Source organism: Salarias fasciatus, chromosome 16 (assembly GCF_902148845.1).
Source record: "Salarias fasciatus chromosome 16, fSalaFa1.1, whole genome shotgun sequence".
Taxonomy (NCBI): domain Eukaryota; kingdom Metazoa; phylum Chordata; class Actinopteri; order Blenniiformes; family Blenniidae; genus Salarias; species Salarias fasciatus.
The window spans coordinates 15537540-15551811 of NC_043760.1; the positions used below are offsets into that span (position 1 = coordinate 15537540).

A 14272-nucleotide genomic window follows, 5' to 3' on the forward strand; every position below is an offset into this window, starting at 1 on the left:
CTTAACTTTATTTACTGTGGTGAAGCACAGTAAAAAAGCCAAATACAAAGAAAACAGGTCCGTTTTTCTTTTAATTCAGGTTTTTTTCAGACCTTTCTTTGCTGTCTGTGTTGTCGTCTCTTTGTGTTGTGAATGTGTGTGTCTCCCCCTCTCATCCTCCACCTGTCCTCCTGACAGACATGTTTTATACATGTCAGCCATTGGCAGTCTGTGTGTATGTGTGTGTGTGTGTGTGTGTTTCTTCCCATCTGCCCCGTCACCACCTGGCTGGCTATGTTTACATGCACGGGATCACCATCGTTTTCATTTGATTGACGTGGATCAGTAGTACCAGCCACAGTCTGATTTCTCTGAAACAAAGCTCAGGTCCTCTTGAATCCACAAAAATAAAAAGTTACCCAAAGTTTCAAAAGGTTAACAAAAACTAAAACAATTAACTTTGACAATTCCAATAATATGCGCTGGATAGAAATACCGTAGTGGTTTATAAATCACAATGCAGAGGACAACTGTGAGCAGCAGAGGACGTCTCTTAACATTCTATCTATAGAATCATAAAACTGCTTTTATTGGCTTAAACTTTTGTTTAAAGGCACGAAAACCTTTATAAAACTGTTTCCAACGTGTTTAACACTTAAAATACTGTTATTCTAAACGGTGTCCAGCAGGAATTCTTTTGTAAATGTGCACAATAAAAAATGCATTCACATGTTATGTTTCCCACTAAAGCTCATTTCATGTATATTTTAGAATTAAGGTCAAAGGTTGTTCTCATTAAAGATTTGCAAAGCCATTTTTAAACAGATTTTCATAATTTATGGTTTATTCTTTTCTCTTCAGCTGCCTTCATTTTTTGGCTCATTGCTCAGCGGCTGCTTTTATTTTGAATAAATTCATGCACTATGTTGCATTATGCTATCAGTGATACATGTCTGCCAAGGTGTCTTTAAGGTTATGAGCAAATGGAATTATCATATGCTAATTGAAAGTATATGAGTAAAATTCCTGGACAGAAGAGCTGATTAAATCATCAGACTAATAAATTTAGAGGATCTATTTAAGAAATAATCGCAATGTAAAAACTAATAATTATTCTAAAATAATAATTTGCAACAAAATCTGTTAACAGCCGTTTCACAGTAGACCTTCAACATGCATGTAAACATTACCATCCTATTTTTCTCTCTATCCACACCTGTGTGTATATGTGTGTGAGTGTGTGTGTGTGTGTGTGTGTGTGTGTGTGTGTGTGTGTGTGTGTGTGTGTGTGTGTGTGTGTTTCCTCCTGTTCGTCAGTCTCTCAAGCAGCACTGGCCCTCCTCCTCCTCCTCCTCCTCCTCCTCGATGGCTGTCCTCCGATACAGCGTATACTGTAGTTAGCTTAAGGCTCGATTGTGTGTCCCAAAAAAAAAAAAAAAAAAAAAAAAAGAAAGGAAAAGAAAAGAAAAAACTCAGCGGTAAGATTTTCGTTCTCCTCCACGAGTACTTCCCTCTTCCGTGTCTGGGCGGCCGTTCTGAGGAGTCTAAGGTAAGAGTGGCGGAGAAGCAGCGGGATGATTCGTCGCTCCCGACCCACCCGGCCTCTTGAGAAACACCTGTTCGGCTCCACCGTGCACGCGCATGCACGCACACAGCTCTTTGGCAATCCATAGGTTGCAATAAAACAATCACTGACATTTTGATAACACAGTGTCTGTCCATCATTTGGGCATCATACAGTTTGGAAAGCAAAAAAATATAGATATATACTGAAAACAAACTCTAGAATACTGAATCTAAAGCACGACTCCATAACAGCATGTTAGATTTGATAAACCTCTGGTTTTTCTCTTTTCTGTCCGACCTTCCCTTACCTTTCCTCTACTCCTTGCAAAGATTTATACTCTGTGATGGAAAAATGTGTCAAAATAGAAAAGGACTGAAGGAACAGTTAAGACCGCAGAATCCAACACAATCCTAAAGAAAGTCTAAAAATGGCGAAAGAGCTCTACAGGGCGGCTACAAACTGAAGCTGGCATCTCTTTACCTTTTTTTTTTTTTTTCTTCCAAACAGACACAAGTCTAAAACAGAACAAAAACAGTCACCATTACTCTTCTATGCCACTGGTTTCACAAAGAGCAGACCGAGGGCAGACAAAGGAGCGAGCGGGCGCCGGACTGGCGGGCTAATGGACGCTTAAAACTCACGGAACTCATATCTAAAACTTCAGTAACAAATAAAATAAAATAAAATGTCCTGTTTCCTTCTTCACTATTAGAAATCTAGATCCATTTGAGTTGTGTGATTCAATATCTCGTAAAACTTTTTTTTTCTTCTTCTTTTAGAGGGAGGGGGTCAGGCATTCACTTGATATGTGTTGATTTCAGTCAAAGGTCCCCAACATCGAATGGTCCACGGGCGCTGAAGTCTCCACAAACAGTCGGAAGCTGGAATCCCTTCAATTCTGTGAGCCGCCGCCGCCGCCGCCGCCGACCACGTCCGAATTCAAGCCGACGAAGAAAAACTGTCCTTCAAGCACTGGCCGACGCGAATCCTCTCGTCGAGGAGAGTCCCGTTAGCAACATCTCAAGCAAAACACCAAAAGACCATGCTCTCATTAGACCGCCATGTCCGGACCGCCGGCCAACCTGCGGTCATTCCAGTGGGCGGTGGGTTATATTCTAGGGAAAGGTCTGTCATTCATATTGGTGTATTCATTCCTTCATTCATTCACAGGCTTTTAGAATCGAGCAGGCTTCTCTCCTGCAGGCGGAGGAGAAATGGGGAGAGTAGGGAGGAAATACAGGGCTCTACTGTTCCCCGAGTTCAGGTCGCATAACATGTCGGGAGATCACGGCTTCCCGGCGGCACATAAACAAGCGGGATCGGATTCGACCCCGCTAGACATCGGATTAAGGGAGTAGCAGGGTAGCAGGGAGCGGGGGACACTGGGGATTGAAATTACACAGAGTGTTTCCTTTTCTTTGTCCAGAGAGCAAAACAACTTTTGCAGGGGGGATCACAGGACACACCTTCCTCCCCCGTCATTTTTCATAGTCCTCCTCCACTTTCCCCCTTGACCTCACGCCTCCGAGCAACACCTCTGCTGGTTTATCTTCACTTTGTGCTTGATCCCGTCGTACAGCTCGAAGTTGTAGTTCTCCAGCGTGGTGGAGGAGCGCGAGGACAGCCCGCTGTACGAGCACGTGCAGTAGAGCAGCAGGCCGGCGCACACCGCCCCCAGCAGGACGCCCAGCGAGCTCATCACGATGATGGTGAGGAGGATGGGGTCCAGCGTGTACAGCCAGGCGTTGTCCTTGTCTTTCTCCGACACCAGGGTGACGGACGGCGGGTCGACGTCGGCGGAGGAGGGGGTGGAGAAGGGCCAGCCGGGGAAGATATAATCTGGAGAAACAGCAGCAAAACACTGACAATCAGCTCTGATGTTGAGAAGAATTAGATCACACAAGCATCAAAGATGCAGCTTCCATGGACGAGATGGGGGGGGATACAGCGAGCTCCTGCTCTGCCTCAACCATCCTCCATACGTCGTCGGCAGACTCTTAAATCTCACTACAGTCACATGCCTGGAGCTCTAATGGTAAAGCCGGCATTAGTTTTCCGCCACCGTATTCCTGTGTGTCCTCATGAAATCACAGAAATCATCTGAGACAGACCACAGAATGGATCTCAACGGCATCGACAGGACTGGACTGCTTCTCTAATTCAAGTCGCTGCAGTTCAGGAACAGCCAGCTGTTCTCCAGAGATCAGCATCTGTAAGTATTTTAATGCTATACCTTTATTTTGATTAAAAAAGTAGATATTAAAAAAAAAACCAGATTGAATAAGTGCTAACTTTCAGTAACGTGCACAACACTGACTGTAGAGTTGTTGAAGTTCTTTGTTTTTGAGGTAAATGTTCGACATTACAGTAGATTTATTCAACACTGTTGACCGCAGCATCATTATTATTGACAGAAACTTTGTAAATGTAGTAAACTTAATTACTGTAAAGATACTGTCTGCTGTACCTCTTGGATGCTGAAGTCTGTGCATCTGCTTTGTAAGACAGTCATGCTAATGTATGTATATTCACGCAAACAAGCCAATCCGCTAAGAGCTGCATTTGGAGTGTTTTCTGGAGGAATACCCTAGAGGGCAGCTAACATGCACTCATGAACGTGCACACAGACGGCTGTAAACGGGCATGTTTTGCAAGGCAAAGGCTGATCGCTCGTCTTGTATCTGTCAGAGGGCTGCAACAAACAAGAACTAGTGGGCATGCATACAAACACACACAGTCTCTCATACACACACACACACGCGCGCACGTAAGCGGTGATTGTTACAGACAGATGTTTTTCTTGGTGCCCAGAAGGAGGCTGTCTGTCTCACTTTGTCTACCGTGGAACATGAAAGAAGAGGAGGAGAAACACACAGCAGGCACATGCAGAGACACAGACACACACTTTTACATGCTGTCTGACAATCTCTCTCTCTCTCTCTCTCGCTCTTTCTCCTCACACAAACACACACGAGACTGCATGTCACTTTTGCCACGGGCCTTTTCTTCTTGTGGAATCACAAGTGAAACGCGGAGCCATGGGCATGCCCGTGCGCAAAGAGCAGCTACACCAGTAGAGTCGCGCTCGAGCTGTAAAACAGCCAGTATCGCCTCAGGCTCAGGAGAGAGAGATGGGGGGGGGGGGGAACCTTACCTCCATTGATGGGGGGTTTGTGGTTGAAAACACTTTCTTTACCGAAGTCCATAGGCCTGGGATCTGCAAAGAGAAAGAAAAGCAGCGTTAATCTCACCCGTCCAGCCATGCTGAAACTACCCGCGCGTCTCCATCATGTCGAGATAACATCAACACGTCTCTTCGGTCGCCGGCACACAAGCAACACTTGTAGATGGGGATCAGACAGCTGAAAACACGAGTGGTTCTGTTTAAACTTTCTGAAGAGATCAAGCACTAAAGCTCCTTTAAACTGTTTTGGTCTGTGCTGAAGTCTATCAGGGGAAAATAACATCTGCCGTTACTAAACTTTTCACCCAGACTACCTGCATAAAGCCGACAAGTTCCATTATGTGATAAGCATTGATGCCCTTTTTGTTACGTGCTCGGGAATAAAAAAAGAATCAAGAGATTGGGAGAATGGTGGAAAGATAGCGAGGAGAGAGACAGACTGGAAGAATCTGAACTGTGAACATGTTAAAAAATGAACACGAAAAGCAGCTTTTTAGAAAAATATCACTTTTATTACCTTCACATTCACCACAATCTATTTTCATTTCATTTCCAAGACCATGAAATTCAACAAGCTAAAACACCACTTTATGATTTCTGAGGCAGGCCGGAGTGCAAGGCTTCGAAGGATTGGAAGCTCAATTCTGCTTCAGTCGAGTTTTTTTTTTTCTTTCTTTCTTTTACTGGAGGAAATTGACATTAGTCTCCAGAAAAAAAAGGCAGCAATATCTGAGCAGCTGATAGTCAGTTATTGCTCAGGCAAAGAAACCAAAAATACATTATGAAGTGAAAATGTCATAGATATTCATAAGATAAAAGGTGAAAAACCCATTTGGCAGGTATAAATAAAAAAGATACTGATCTTTATTTCCTCAGTTGAAGCCAATGAGATAATTTGTTTCAGATGTGGTGGTTTTCCTTGCCAGACCTCCTTTCTGATCTCTCACTGAACAAAATAATGCAGTGAAGCCAAACACATGTGAACACCCCCATTATATGACAGCAGGAGCCTTTAACATGAAAGCAACAGGCTTTAATTACGGAAAGCGTTCAGAGTAGGCAAACCCTCGACCCCAAGGTGGGCCTCAGGTTAGAAACCACTAGTTGAGAACACAGATTCGCCTTCTCCGAGATAATGTATTCCCAAACACTGATAACTCCACAAAAAATAAATCAAAGGTTTTCATACCTGCTTTCTAATGTAAATGTTAAATTGAAACTAAAATGGAAAATACTTTTGAAAAACCTTCAACATTTGAGTTGAACTTTACAACAACCGATTAAAATGCAGTATGTTTCAGTTGCTGAAAGCTTCAGGATTTCATTACTTCACCGACGTTAATGTCTCTCTGTCGGCTTTGCATGTTGGATTTAGTGTGCTCAAAGTGCAAGACAGCAAAAAAACCCAGCGCAAGTCAATAAAATTAACAACAGCAAAAAAACAATCAGAAGATTTGAGGTCGCTTTTTTCACAAAGGTAGAGAAAGTGCACAAGAGTGGTGATAACAGTGATGTGGCTGAAGCCAGGTGTGAATGTTTGAGGGATTTCCTCCAACCAGGCTGATTTTACTGAAACTGAATTGCGGCGTGGCGTCAAACTCGTTCAGGTTCACCCTTTGCTAAAGTCGTGTTTGAGAATGATCAAGACAAATCTTCAAATAAATACTGAAATACAAAAAGCAACGTAACAATTCCATTTTCATGTCATTATCAACGTCGGTTATATAAAAACTCTTCGCTTGGATGCACTTGAAAGGGAGATTTCACGTCACCACAATTAAAGAAACGAATCAGGTAAAATCACAAGACGGAGAAGCCAAAAGAAGAGAGAAATACAAGCTTTCAAATAAAGTATCTGTCTGACTTCACTGCAAAGAAAGGCAGCGTGAAAACCTCCAGGCAGCAGCAGACTGTGACCAGGATCATAAACACTTCTGCTGTAGCTGTAAAATCAGTGCAGCCGAAAATCCCAGCAGTCATTATGTAATCAAACATGTTGCGTTCCGGTACTTTTTAATGATAATGTACACTTCATAAAGGGATAGAGTTTTCTTGTCTTTGATTGTGTAAATATACCAGCTTGATGTAAACTCTCCAGGCTCCCAACACTCCTTTCTCATCGCCGGGTAAAGTCACTGCGGGCCTCGGTGCAACATTAAATCGCTTACCGCCAGACAGCAAATGAAGCACAGGGGGGGAAAAAGAAAAAAGATGCTCGGACACTCTTTGGATGACTGTTGAACACTTTCTAATGATCCTGGCTTGAAGCCCTCGGGCTAGGATCCCGAGAAGAATCATCACACGGATCTGAAAGGAGATTAAAACTCCCTGTAGCCCCATTTTATCTCTGCTCTCCAATTAGTAAAGAGAAAAATAAAAAGGGGGTCTTGCTTTTATTATTTTATTCAGGCAGGCACAGGGATGGCTCTTTGGCACCGTTTGCTGTTCCAGTGGGGGCCTGCGGACCTGTTAGAGTGCTCATCTTGATGATATTTCTTTAGGAAACACAGGAGGAGGGGAAGAAACTGAAAAAAAAAAAAAAAGACCTGAGACAGCCCGAGGGCTGGAAATGCTTACCGCAGGGTTTTATGAATGCAATCAGTTCCATTAACTAATTAGAAATATTAAAGGGCTTCAAAGTAGTCTGTGATGGAGAAGGGAGAGGGCGAAATGAGGGGGACGTTGATTTAAAAGTGCTGCATGAGAAGACGCCAGCGCGTTTTCCAAATCTTGCAAAAAGTTTGATAGAGCGAGGGAGAATGGAAGAGAAAAGTGCACGGGTAGCACAACATAAATGCAGCCATACATCATTCCTCTATTTGAATTCGGACCGGCATTGATTGGGTTATGGCACGGGGCTGCTGGAATGAGTCATATAATGTGTAAATCACACGCAGGAGTCGATTGAAATGGAAGCGAAAGGGGCTGGGACGGCTGAAAATTGATATGCAAGCACAAAATAGCAGAAATACTTGTTGACTAAAGCACAAAACTGCATTTTATAAGACACAGCAGGATGAAATGAGTCAATACGTGCGGACAGCCGCGGTGTAAATAAAATGCACAAAACAATGATAGTGTATGACTGCGTCTGGTGGGAGTCTGGATCCTCCGGTTAGACGGCGGCGTGTGTGCAGAGCATACAGTGTGTGTCCTCATCACTCTGTCTATTCTGCCAAAAGACTTCTTTCATCTGCTTTTGTGTTTGAAACAACCTGCCCTCCTCCTTCAATTCTCTCTCTTTCGCTCAATCCAAACCCCAACCTGCCTCCCTGTTAGCCTCCCTCTTAGTAAAAGAAAATCTATCTTTAGAAAGAATAGAGAGCTTTTTCTTCTTTTTTTTTTTTGCTTCTTTCATCTCCCTCCATCTCTGGGCGCATTCTTTGGAGAAAAAGGGGGCTCGCTTAATGGGCCCTCGTCTGCCGAGAGATTTTTGCTCCCCTCCATTTCTTGCCTCTCATTTTCTCTCCTGTGTTTTTTTTTTCTTTTCTTTTCTTTTTTTCACTAGGAGGATTTGCGATGAAGGTAAGGAGTCGAATAGGAACAAGCAGGTTTTGATAAAAAAGGCTGGGGGATTCGGGCATGAACAAACCGATGCGGAGGGAGGCAGCGGCGCGCGGCACATGATGGCGAGCTGCTGAGAGGTCCGGAAACCAACCGTCACTGTGGTACACTGCAATATCACAAACACACATCTGAAATAAATCTCTTTTTTTTTTAACCCCTTATAACATGTTGATTAGCTCCAGTTTTGTGCTGATTGAATCAAACTGGAAGCTGTGCAACGTGCACAAACATTTGTTGCGTCAACATGGCTTCGGCCTCGGGACTGACATCAAATTTAAGTCAAGAAAAAATGTATTAAGATCTCTCAGTGAACGCCAGTAACATCCTTCTGACAGTGAGTATAAAAACAATCATTGCAAAGCTATACATCGTAAACATGTAGGCCTACTTACAGCAAGCACACGCACCAACTTATACCTCTGAAAAGAAAGATTCACAGTAAACACAAGAATGAAACCTTCGGTGAAATGAATCTTAAGGAGAAAAGTGCTGTTGATGTTCTCAACGTTACAAGAAAAAAGTATAACAGATCATGTTACACTTGTTGAGCAACTGTTCACACATCCAGGGTGCGATTTGCTGGGAGGGATGAGGAGGAAATACCCGACTTCGGTTTAACTGCAAGGAGGGATAGAACTGATCTCCTCTTCATAGCCACTAAAGCTCCTTCACCTCCCTGAAAACCGGACGAAAAGGGTCAAAGAAGTGCTGCACACACTGCAGCTCGTGTCAAGTGGTGTCTTTCCGTCATTTCGCCATGAAAAATATTATTAATAACTGTTATGATCCACATATAATAAATTATTGTGAAGAGTCCGCCACCTTTATTTACATTCAGGTCTATTTCTTAAATCTTTCATCAATTTTAAACCAGCTATTCCCTTTTTGTCATGACACCTTCCCAAAAGATACACAGAATAGAGCATGCTGGGAAACCCTCTGCTCAGATCCCGTGTTTCCGACATCCCTCCCTCTGGTTGTGTCACAAATCGCACCCTGCACCGATGCATATATGTACATAAAAATAGAATTTTTGTTTGAATTAAATCTCAAAAATATACTGCGAGGATGATTTGTGAAAAAGCATCATAAGTAATGTTACAGGATGTTTGGTCTCACACGCTCAAGAGAAACAAATCAGCGGCCATTTTAGAGGCCCAGAAGAAAGGTTTTTGTCACAATTCCAAACCAATGAACTGAGAATAAAATTAACTTTCACAACAACATGTAAAAAAAAAATCCACACACACAAACACCGCAAAAAACGCTGTACTTGCTCATGATGACAAGGAAATCCCATGATTGTGTTTTCTACTTTGCTTCATTCACACAGTCTAATCTACGCAGGACATACAGAGATGTTTATTGAAACATGAACAGACACAGGCATCGGATTATCCACGAGATCCAGGCAACAAACTTCAAGAGTACAGCTGCATCCAGTCGCACTCTTACTGGACGCTGAGGCAGCACCTCGTCCTGAGGTGAAGAGGTAATACTTTGAAAACCGTTCCTTTGAAAGGCATATCCAGGATGTAATCAAACATATGGGAGACGTGCACACACCAAGACATGCTTGGGCGTATCTTAAAGTGTGCATGTTTGAGCCTCTGAGTTCGGATCCAAGCTGTTTTACAGCTTCTGACGAACCCGGTTGGACACGCCGCCCTGATGCTTTCCATACTTTCTTTGTCCTTTGTCGGTGTTTTACTGTCTCTGTCTCTTACAGGCTGGTGGAAAAATGGACTGCTCTTTCGTTCAGCCCCAAAGAAACAGCCATCACTCTTAATGCTGCACACAAACACAATTCGTCTCCTCTACCTGTGTGTAAATCCCCTCCCCGTCAGACAGGATATCTGGAGGCCAGCCGGTGTCCAAGCCACAGATCAGAGCAGAGCAGGACAGACATTTCCTGCTCTGACATTTAGAGGGTACGCTGTTACAAGGCTGACAGTGTAAACTCCATATACATGCAGTCCATGGATGTCCATTATCCACTTTATTTTCAGATCGGAGTGCAGATGTCGACGTCAGAATCGCCTCCTGCAGAACTGATCTAAAATGTTATCAGGAGGTTATCCGTCTTTGGCCTTCAGACATGCAGACTAACTTCTGTCTGCCGGCCTCTTCAGTGAGTGATGGCGGTGAGATTCCAGCCAACTAATTTAGAGCATCATGACTGGCTAATTGGATCAGGCTTCCGCAACGGGAGCCGTGTAGATTGTCACTGACGAACAGCTGCAACTGCTAAAGAAAAATGTCATGGCTCTTAATCGCTTCGATCCTCGACTGGAGTTCAGTGTTTTCAGCACCTGGAGTCATAGTTGTCGTCTTTCTCCAGCGTGATGGTGAGCATGGGTTCAAGACTCTGTCCAGTGCCTGGGTAGAGGTGGTTTTGGTTTAGATTACAGCTGGGGTTCTGGTTCTGGTAACAGTTTTGAGGAGCTTGCTGATAAGGCTGCTGGCTGTTGTGGTACATCACTGAGTGATGGTGGCTGCCGCTGGTCTTCTTGGGCGCCCAGTGGTACCGGTGGCAGCACAGTATCACCGCCACGGTCACCGTGACCAGCAGCAAGAGGGCGCCAACTCCCGCCAGCACATAGTACCAGTAGGCGGGGACCGGCTGCACCACCACTGTGTCTACTGTGGGCTCCATCCCAGATATGGCACCCCCTGGAGGGCAGGAGGACACATTACTGGTTGGCTCGATGGACGAGCGAGGCAAGCATGCAGACTGCGTTGGAGAGTTAAAAGCCGATAAATCATCTCTATGGCAGGCCAAATTGTGATATCGAATGGCAGATCTGTCAAGCTTTGAATATCTCCAAACATACTGACGCTAAACATACTGATTGGATTATGCATTTGACATTATATTGAGACTTTAGGTCTCCCAACAAGCTATTTCTCATGATTCTAACTATCATGAACAATTAATCCTAATGAGGCATGAGAAACACATTGGTTTGACCTGTCTTATCACATTGGGTTTAATAGAAATATGATCCTTAAAGGTCTTCTGCATATAATATTTGAAAATGATGCAAAATGTTTGAAGTGAAAGGACAAAACATCAAACATTTGCCAAAGATTAAATTTCCCTAGAGAACCAACAGGTACAACAGATAATCAAGTGTTTGACTGCCGGTTTGAAATCAGTCTCCTGTGGTTACAATTTTAAAAATGATAACAATTCACAGTGATAAATATGCCAGTGTTATCTGTGAGAACAGAAAGCTTGACAGGCCTGGCAACAATCACCAAGCTTAGCAAATGGTCAATTATTGGGGCAGTGTGCTGAAAATTGTTGTGCCTGGCTGGTGTTTAAGTAGACATAATTTCCAAGGTCAGGCAAAAAACAGGCTCTCAGCTTCCAAATTTAACGCATTCTATCAATTTTTAAACACTCAATCACATTTTTAATTCACTCCCATTCTCCAGTCCTCGGGAAGATGCTGATGCACATTTGGCATTTTTTTAATTTCACATCACCACAACACAAAGGATGAGGATTTTTTTTTTTTCAGTAGATTATTTCTTTGACTGAACAATACCTCGTGGTAATTCATCCTTTACCAGTGGAAAGCTTCTTTATTTCCCCACTAAATGATGCTATATTTGTAAGGAACATGCATTTGTGGGATGAGTAGCGGAGCTGCGTAGACTGAAGGCCGATACAACAGAATTGTGGATTACCTCTGGTTGTAGATTTGTACCTTAATCTCAACAAGTTTGTTTCAAATTGGGAGAATACAGCGCTCAGCTCAGCACAGCTCATTTCACAAATGCATGTTTCTTGGAAATGTTGCAACATTTAAAACTGAAATATGCTTTTCACTGATAAAAGATCTGTTCTCAAGAAGCATTGCAGCAACAAAGACATAATCTACCAAACACAAATATCCTCACTTTTTGTGCTCTTCGGGACCGATACAGATACCACAAGCGTTAGCTGCACATTGACACGCAAAGGCCCATGCGCCATGCGCTCAAACGGGAACCTGACAATGCAAAGCCTTGATTATGCAGCGGCTGGCCGACTCCAACAAAGGGCGGGGAGTGTTAAGTGGATGTATTCGACAGGGTGCAGCTTTTTTATCAGGGCGAAATCGCACTGAAGTCGAGTGCACGGAGAGCAGGACGGAGTGGAGAGGAGGGAAATTACAGGGGTGGAGGACGGATAAAGAAAGAGGGCATTATTGGGGAGAGAATGGAGAGAAACAGAGAGGGTAGGTAAAAGAAGCGAGAGAGGAGAGGAAGGGTGGGGGAGAGAAAAGGAAAGGGCTAATCCTGCCATGATATCTTTAATCCTGCATTAAAGCGTTTGTCTGAAACTTCAATACTCTGTCAACTCACTGTGAAAGAAACCCGCAGAGAGAGAGAGAGAGAGAGAGAGAGAGAGAGAGAGAGAGAGAGAGAGAGAGAGTAGGCACAGTGGCTGGGTCAAGCAAAAACTAGATAGAGATGAGACAGAAAAGAGGAATGATGAAATGAGAGGAGAGAGAGAGAGAGAGGTACGGAGAAGGATATAGAGCATCAAGGAAACCAGTAAAGCTTAATTTAGTCTTTTTTAAAGTTCAGACGTTCTCTTTAAGGGTTTAAAATTGGCTTTGACTGTAAAGCTGTGCCCTAAGCAGCCTGCATAGAACACCTTCCCACCGGTGGATTAAGAAACCGATCATTTCCCAAAAATTGACCAAGATTTTGCTTTTTAGGGGAGGCCAGGAGAGGGGGGAAAAAAAAGACTTTCTGAAGAGCAGACTTAGAAAAAGCGAAAATGTGTGGCTTTCAAGGAAGTTGGTTGCTAGAGTCTCTGAGTGCCGTATCAAACGAGGCTTCCCTTCTCCTTCATAAAAATTAGCCTCAAGACTTCTGGGACACCTTTACAGCTCATATGCAAGTCCTTTAAATCACACATTTTTGGTTTATGAATACACACAACATAATAAAAAGAAATCTATCAAAAGATCATCAAAATTGTGTATTTAAATGTACAAAGTCTTGAAGAATTTAGAACTAAAAAGCAAGAAATCAGTTTTAAAATGCTCAATTGATCATCAAGCCAAGTTATTTTACTTCAGCTTTAAACAGATTCACGCTCCCATCACTTAAAATCCACTCTCAGCCTCATTTTCACCTGTACTGTAACGGCAGATCTCACTGCAAATAGATGAATGACGCGATACAAAACAAGTGTTCTTTAAGTGTGCAGTAAATGTCAGGTATGAGTAATTTAACCTCCGAGCTCATGGAGAAACACTTTGTATCTCGGATCACGTTTTAACAGCCACTCCAAAAAAGAAATCTAATCCTTCTACATTCTCATAAACACAAAGCTGTATGTCAGGACCGACGCCGCTGCCACGCTGGCCGTCATGTGAGAGCCGCTCCGGACCCGACGGTTTAACAAAGCAGCCAGGATTAGGTCAGACACTCGGAGAATCAGTCAGGTGACTCAACTTTTCTCAGCTTGTCTTTTGCCTTTTGACTATTTTTGGTATGGTATTCCTGCCTTTTACTGGAGTGCATGTGGGGAACCAAAGTAAGTGCTGCTCAAGTATCTAGCACTATTCAAGGAATGTTTTTGATCACCTCACACACAAGAAAAGTCCAAATACGCAAATGTGCACACACACACACACACACACACACACACACACACACACACACACACACACACACACACACACGCACTGAACTATGTGCACTTTGTCATCTCTCAGCTTCCGAACACAATGCTCATTTCGAACACAAAGTGTGAGAATTACAGACGGAAACAAACAAATGACAGAATGAAAACATTTAACGACCATCCATGAAGTGTGACGGAATATCCAGCTATAAAAAACGCACACACGTCATCGAGTAAGTCCCCATTTTCTTCTATTCAAATTGGAACCAAAATTTTCTGTCAGTGTGTGTGTTTCACTAGGCTCTGACAAGATATCAGCATTTGTATTGCAGTGATCTAAACA

The 14272-nt window shown here is 43.2% G+C and overlaps 1 protein-coding gene across 2 annotated transcripts in view; it reads right to left on the minus strand.

Annotated features, from left to right (window-relative positions):
- Window positions 1-2045: 2045 nt before the first annotated feature.
- Window positions 2046-14272, minus strand: part of LOC115403684 (neuropilin-2-like) — a 96314-nt gene continuing 84087 nt past the window's right edge. The window contains exons 17-18 of one of the 2 annotated variants that reach the window (XM_030112658.1): window positions 4701-4763; window positions 2046-3385 (exon numbers count right to left, since the gene is read on the minus strand). In XM_030112658.1, the coding sequence (XP_029968518.1) occupies window positions 3063-3385; window positions 4701-4763 (386 nt within the window). In that variant the 3' untranslated portion in view covers window positions 2046-3062. Of the gene's footprint in view, window positions 3386-4700; window positions 4764-5270; window positions 10971-14272 lie in introns of those variants that run through there. The other variant, XM_030112659.1, reaches the window with a different exon arrangement.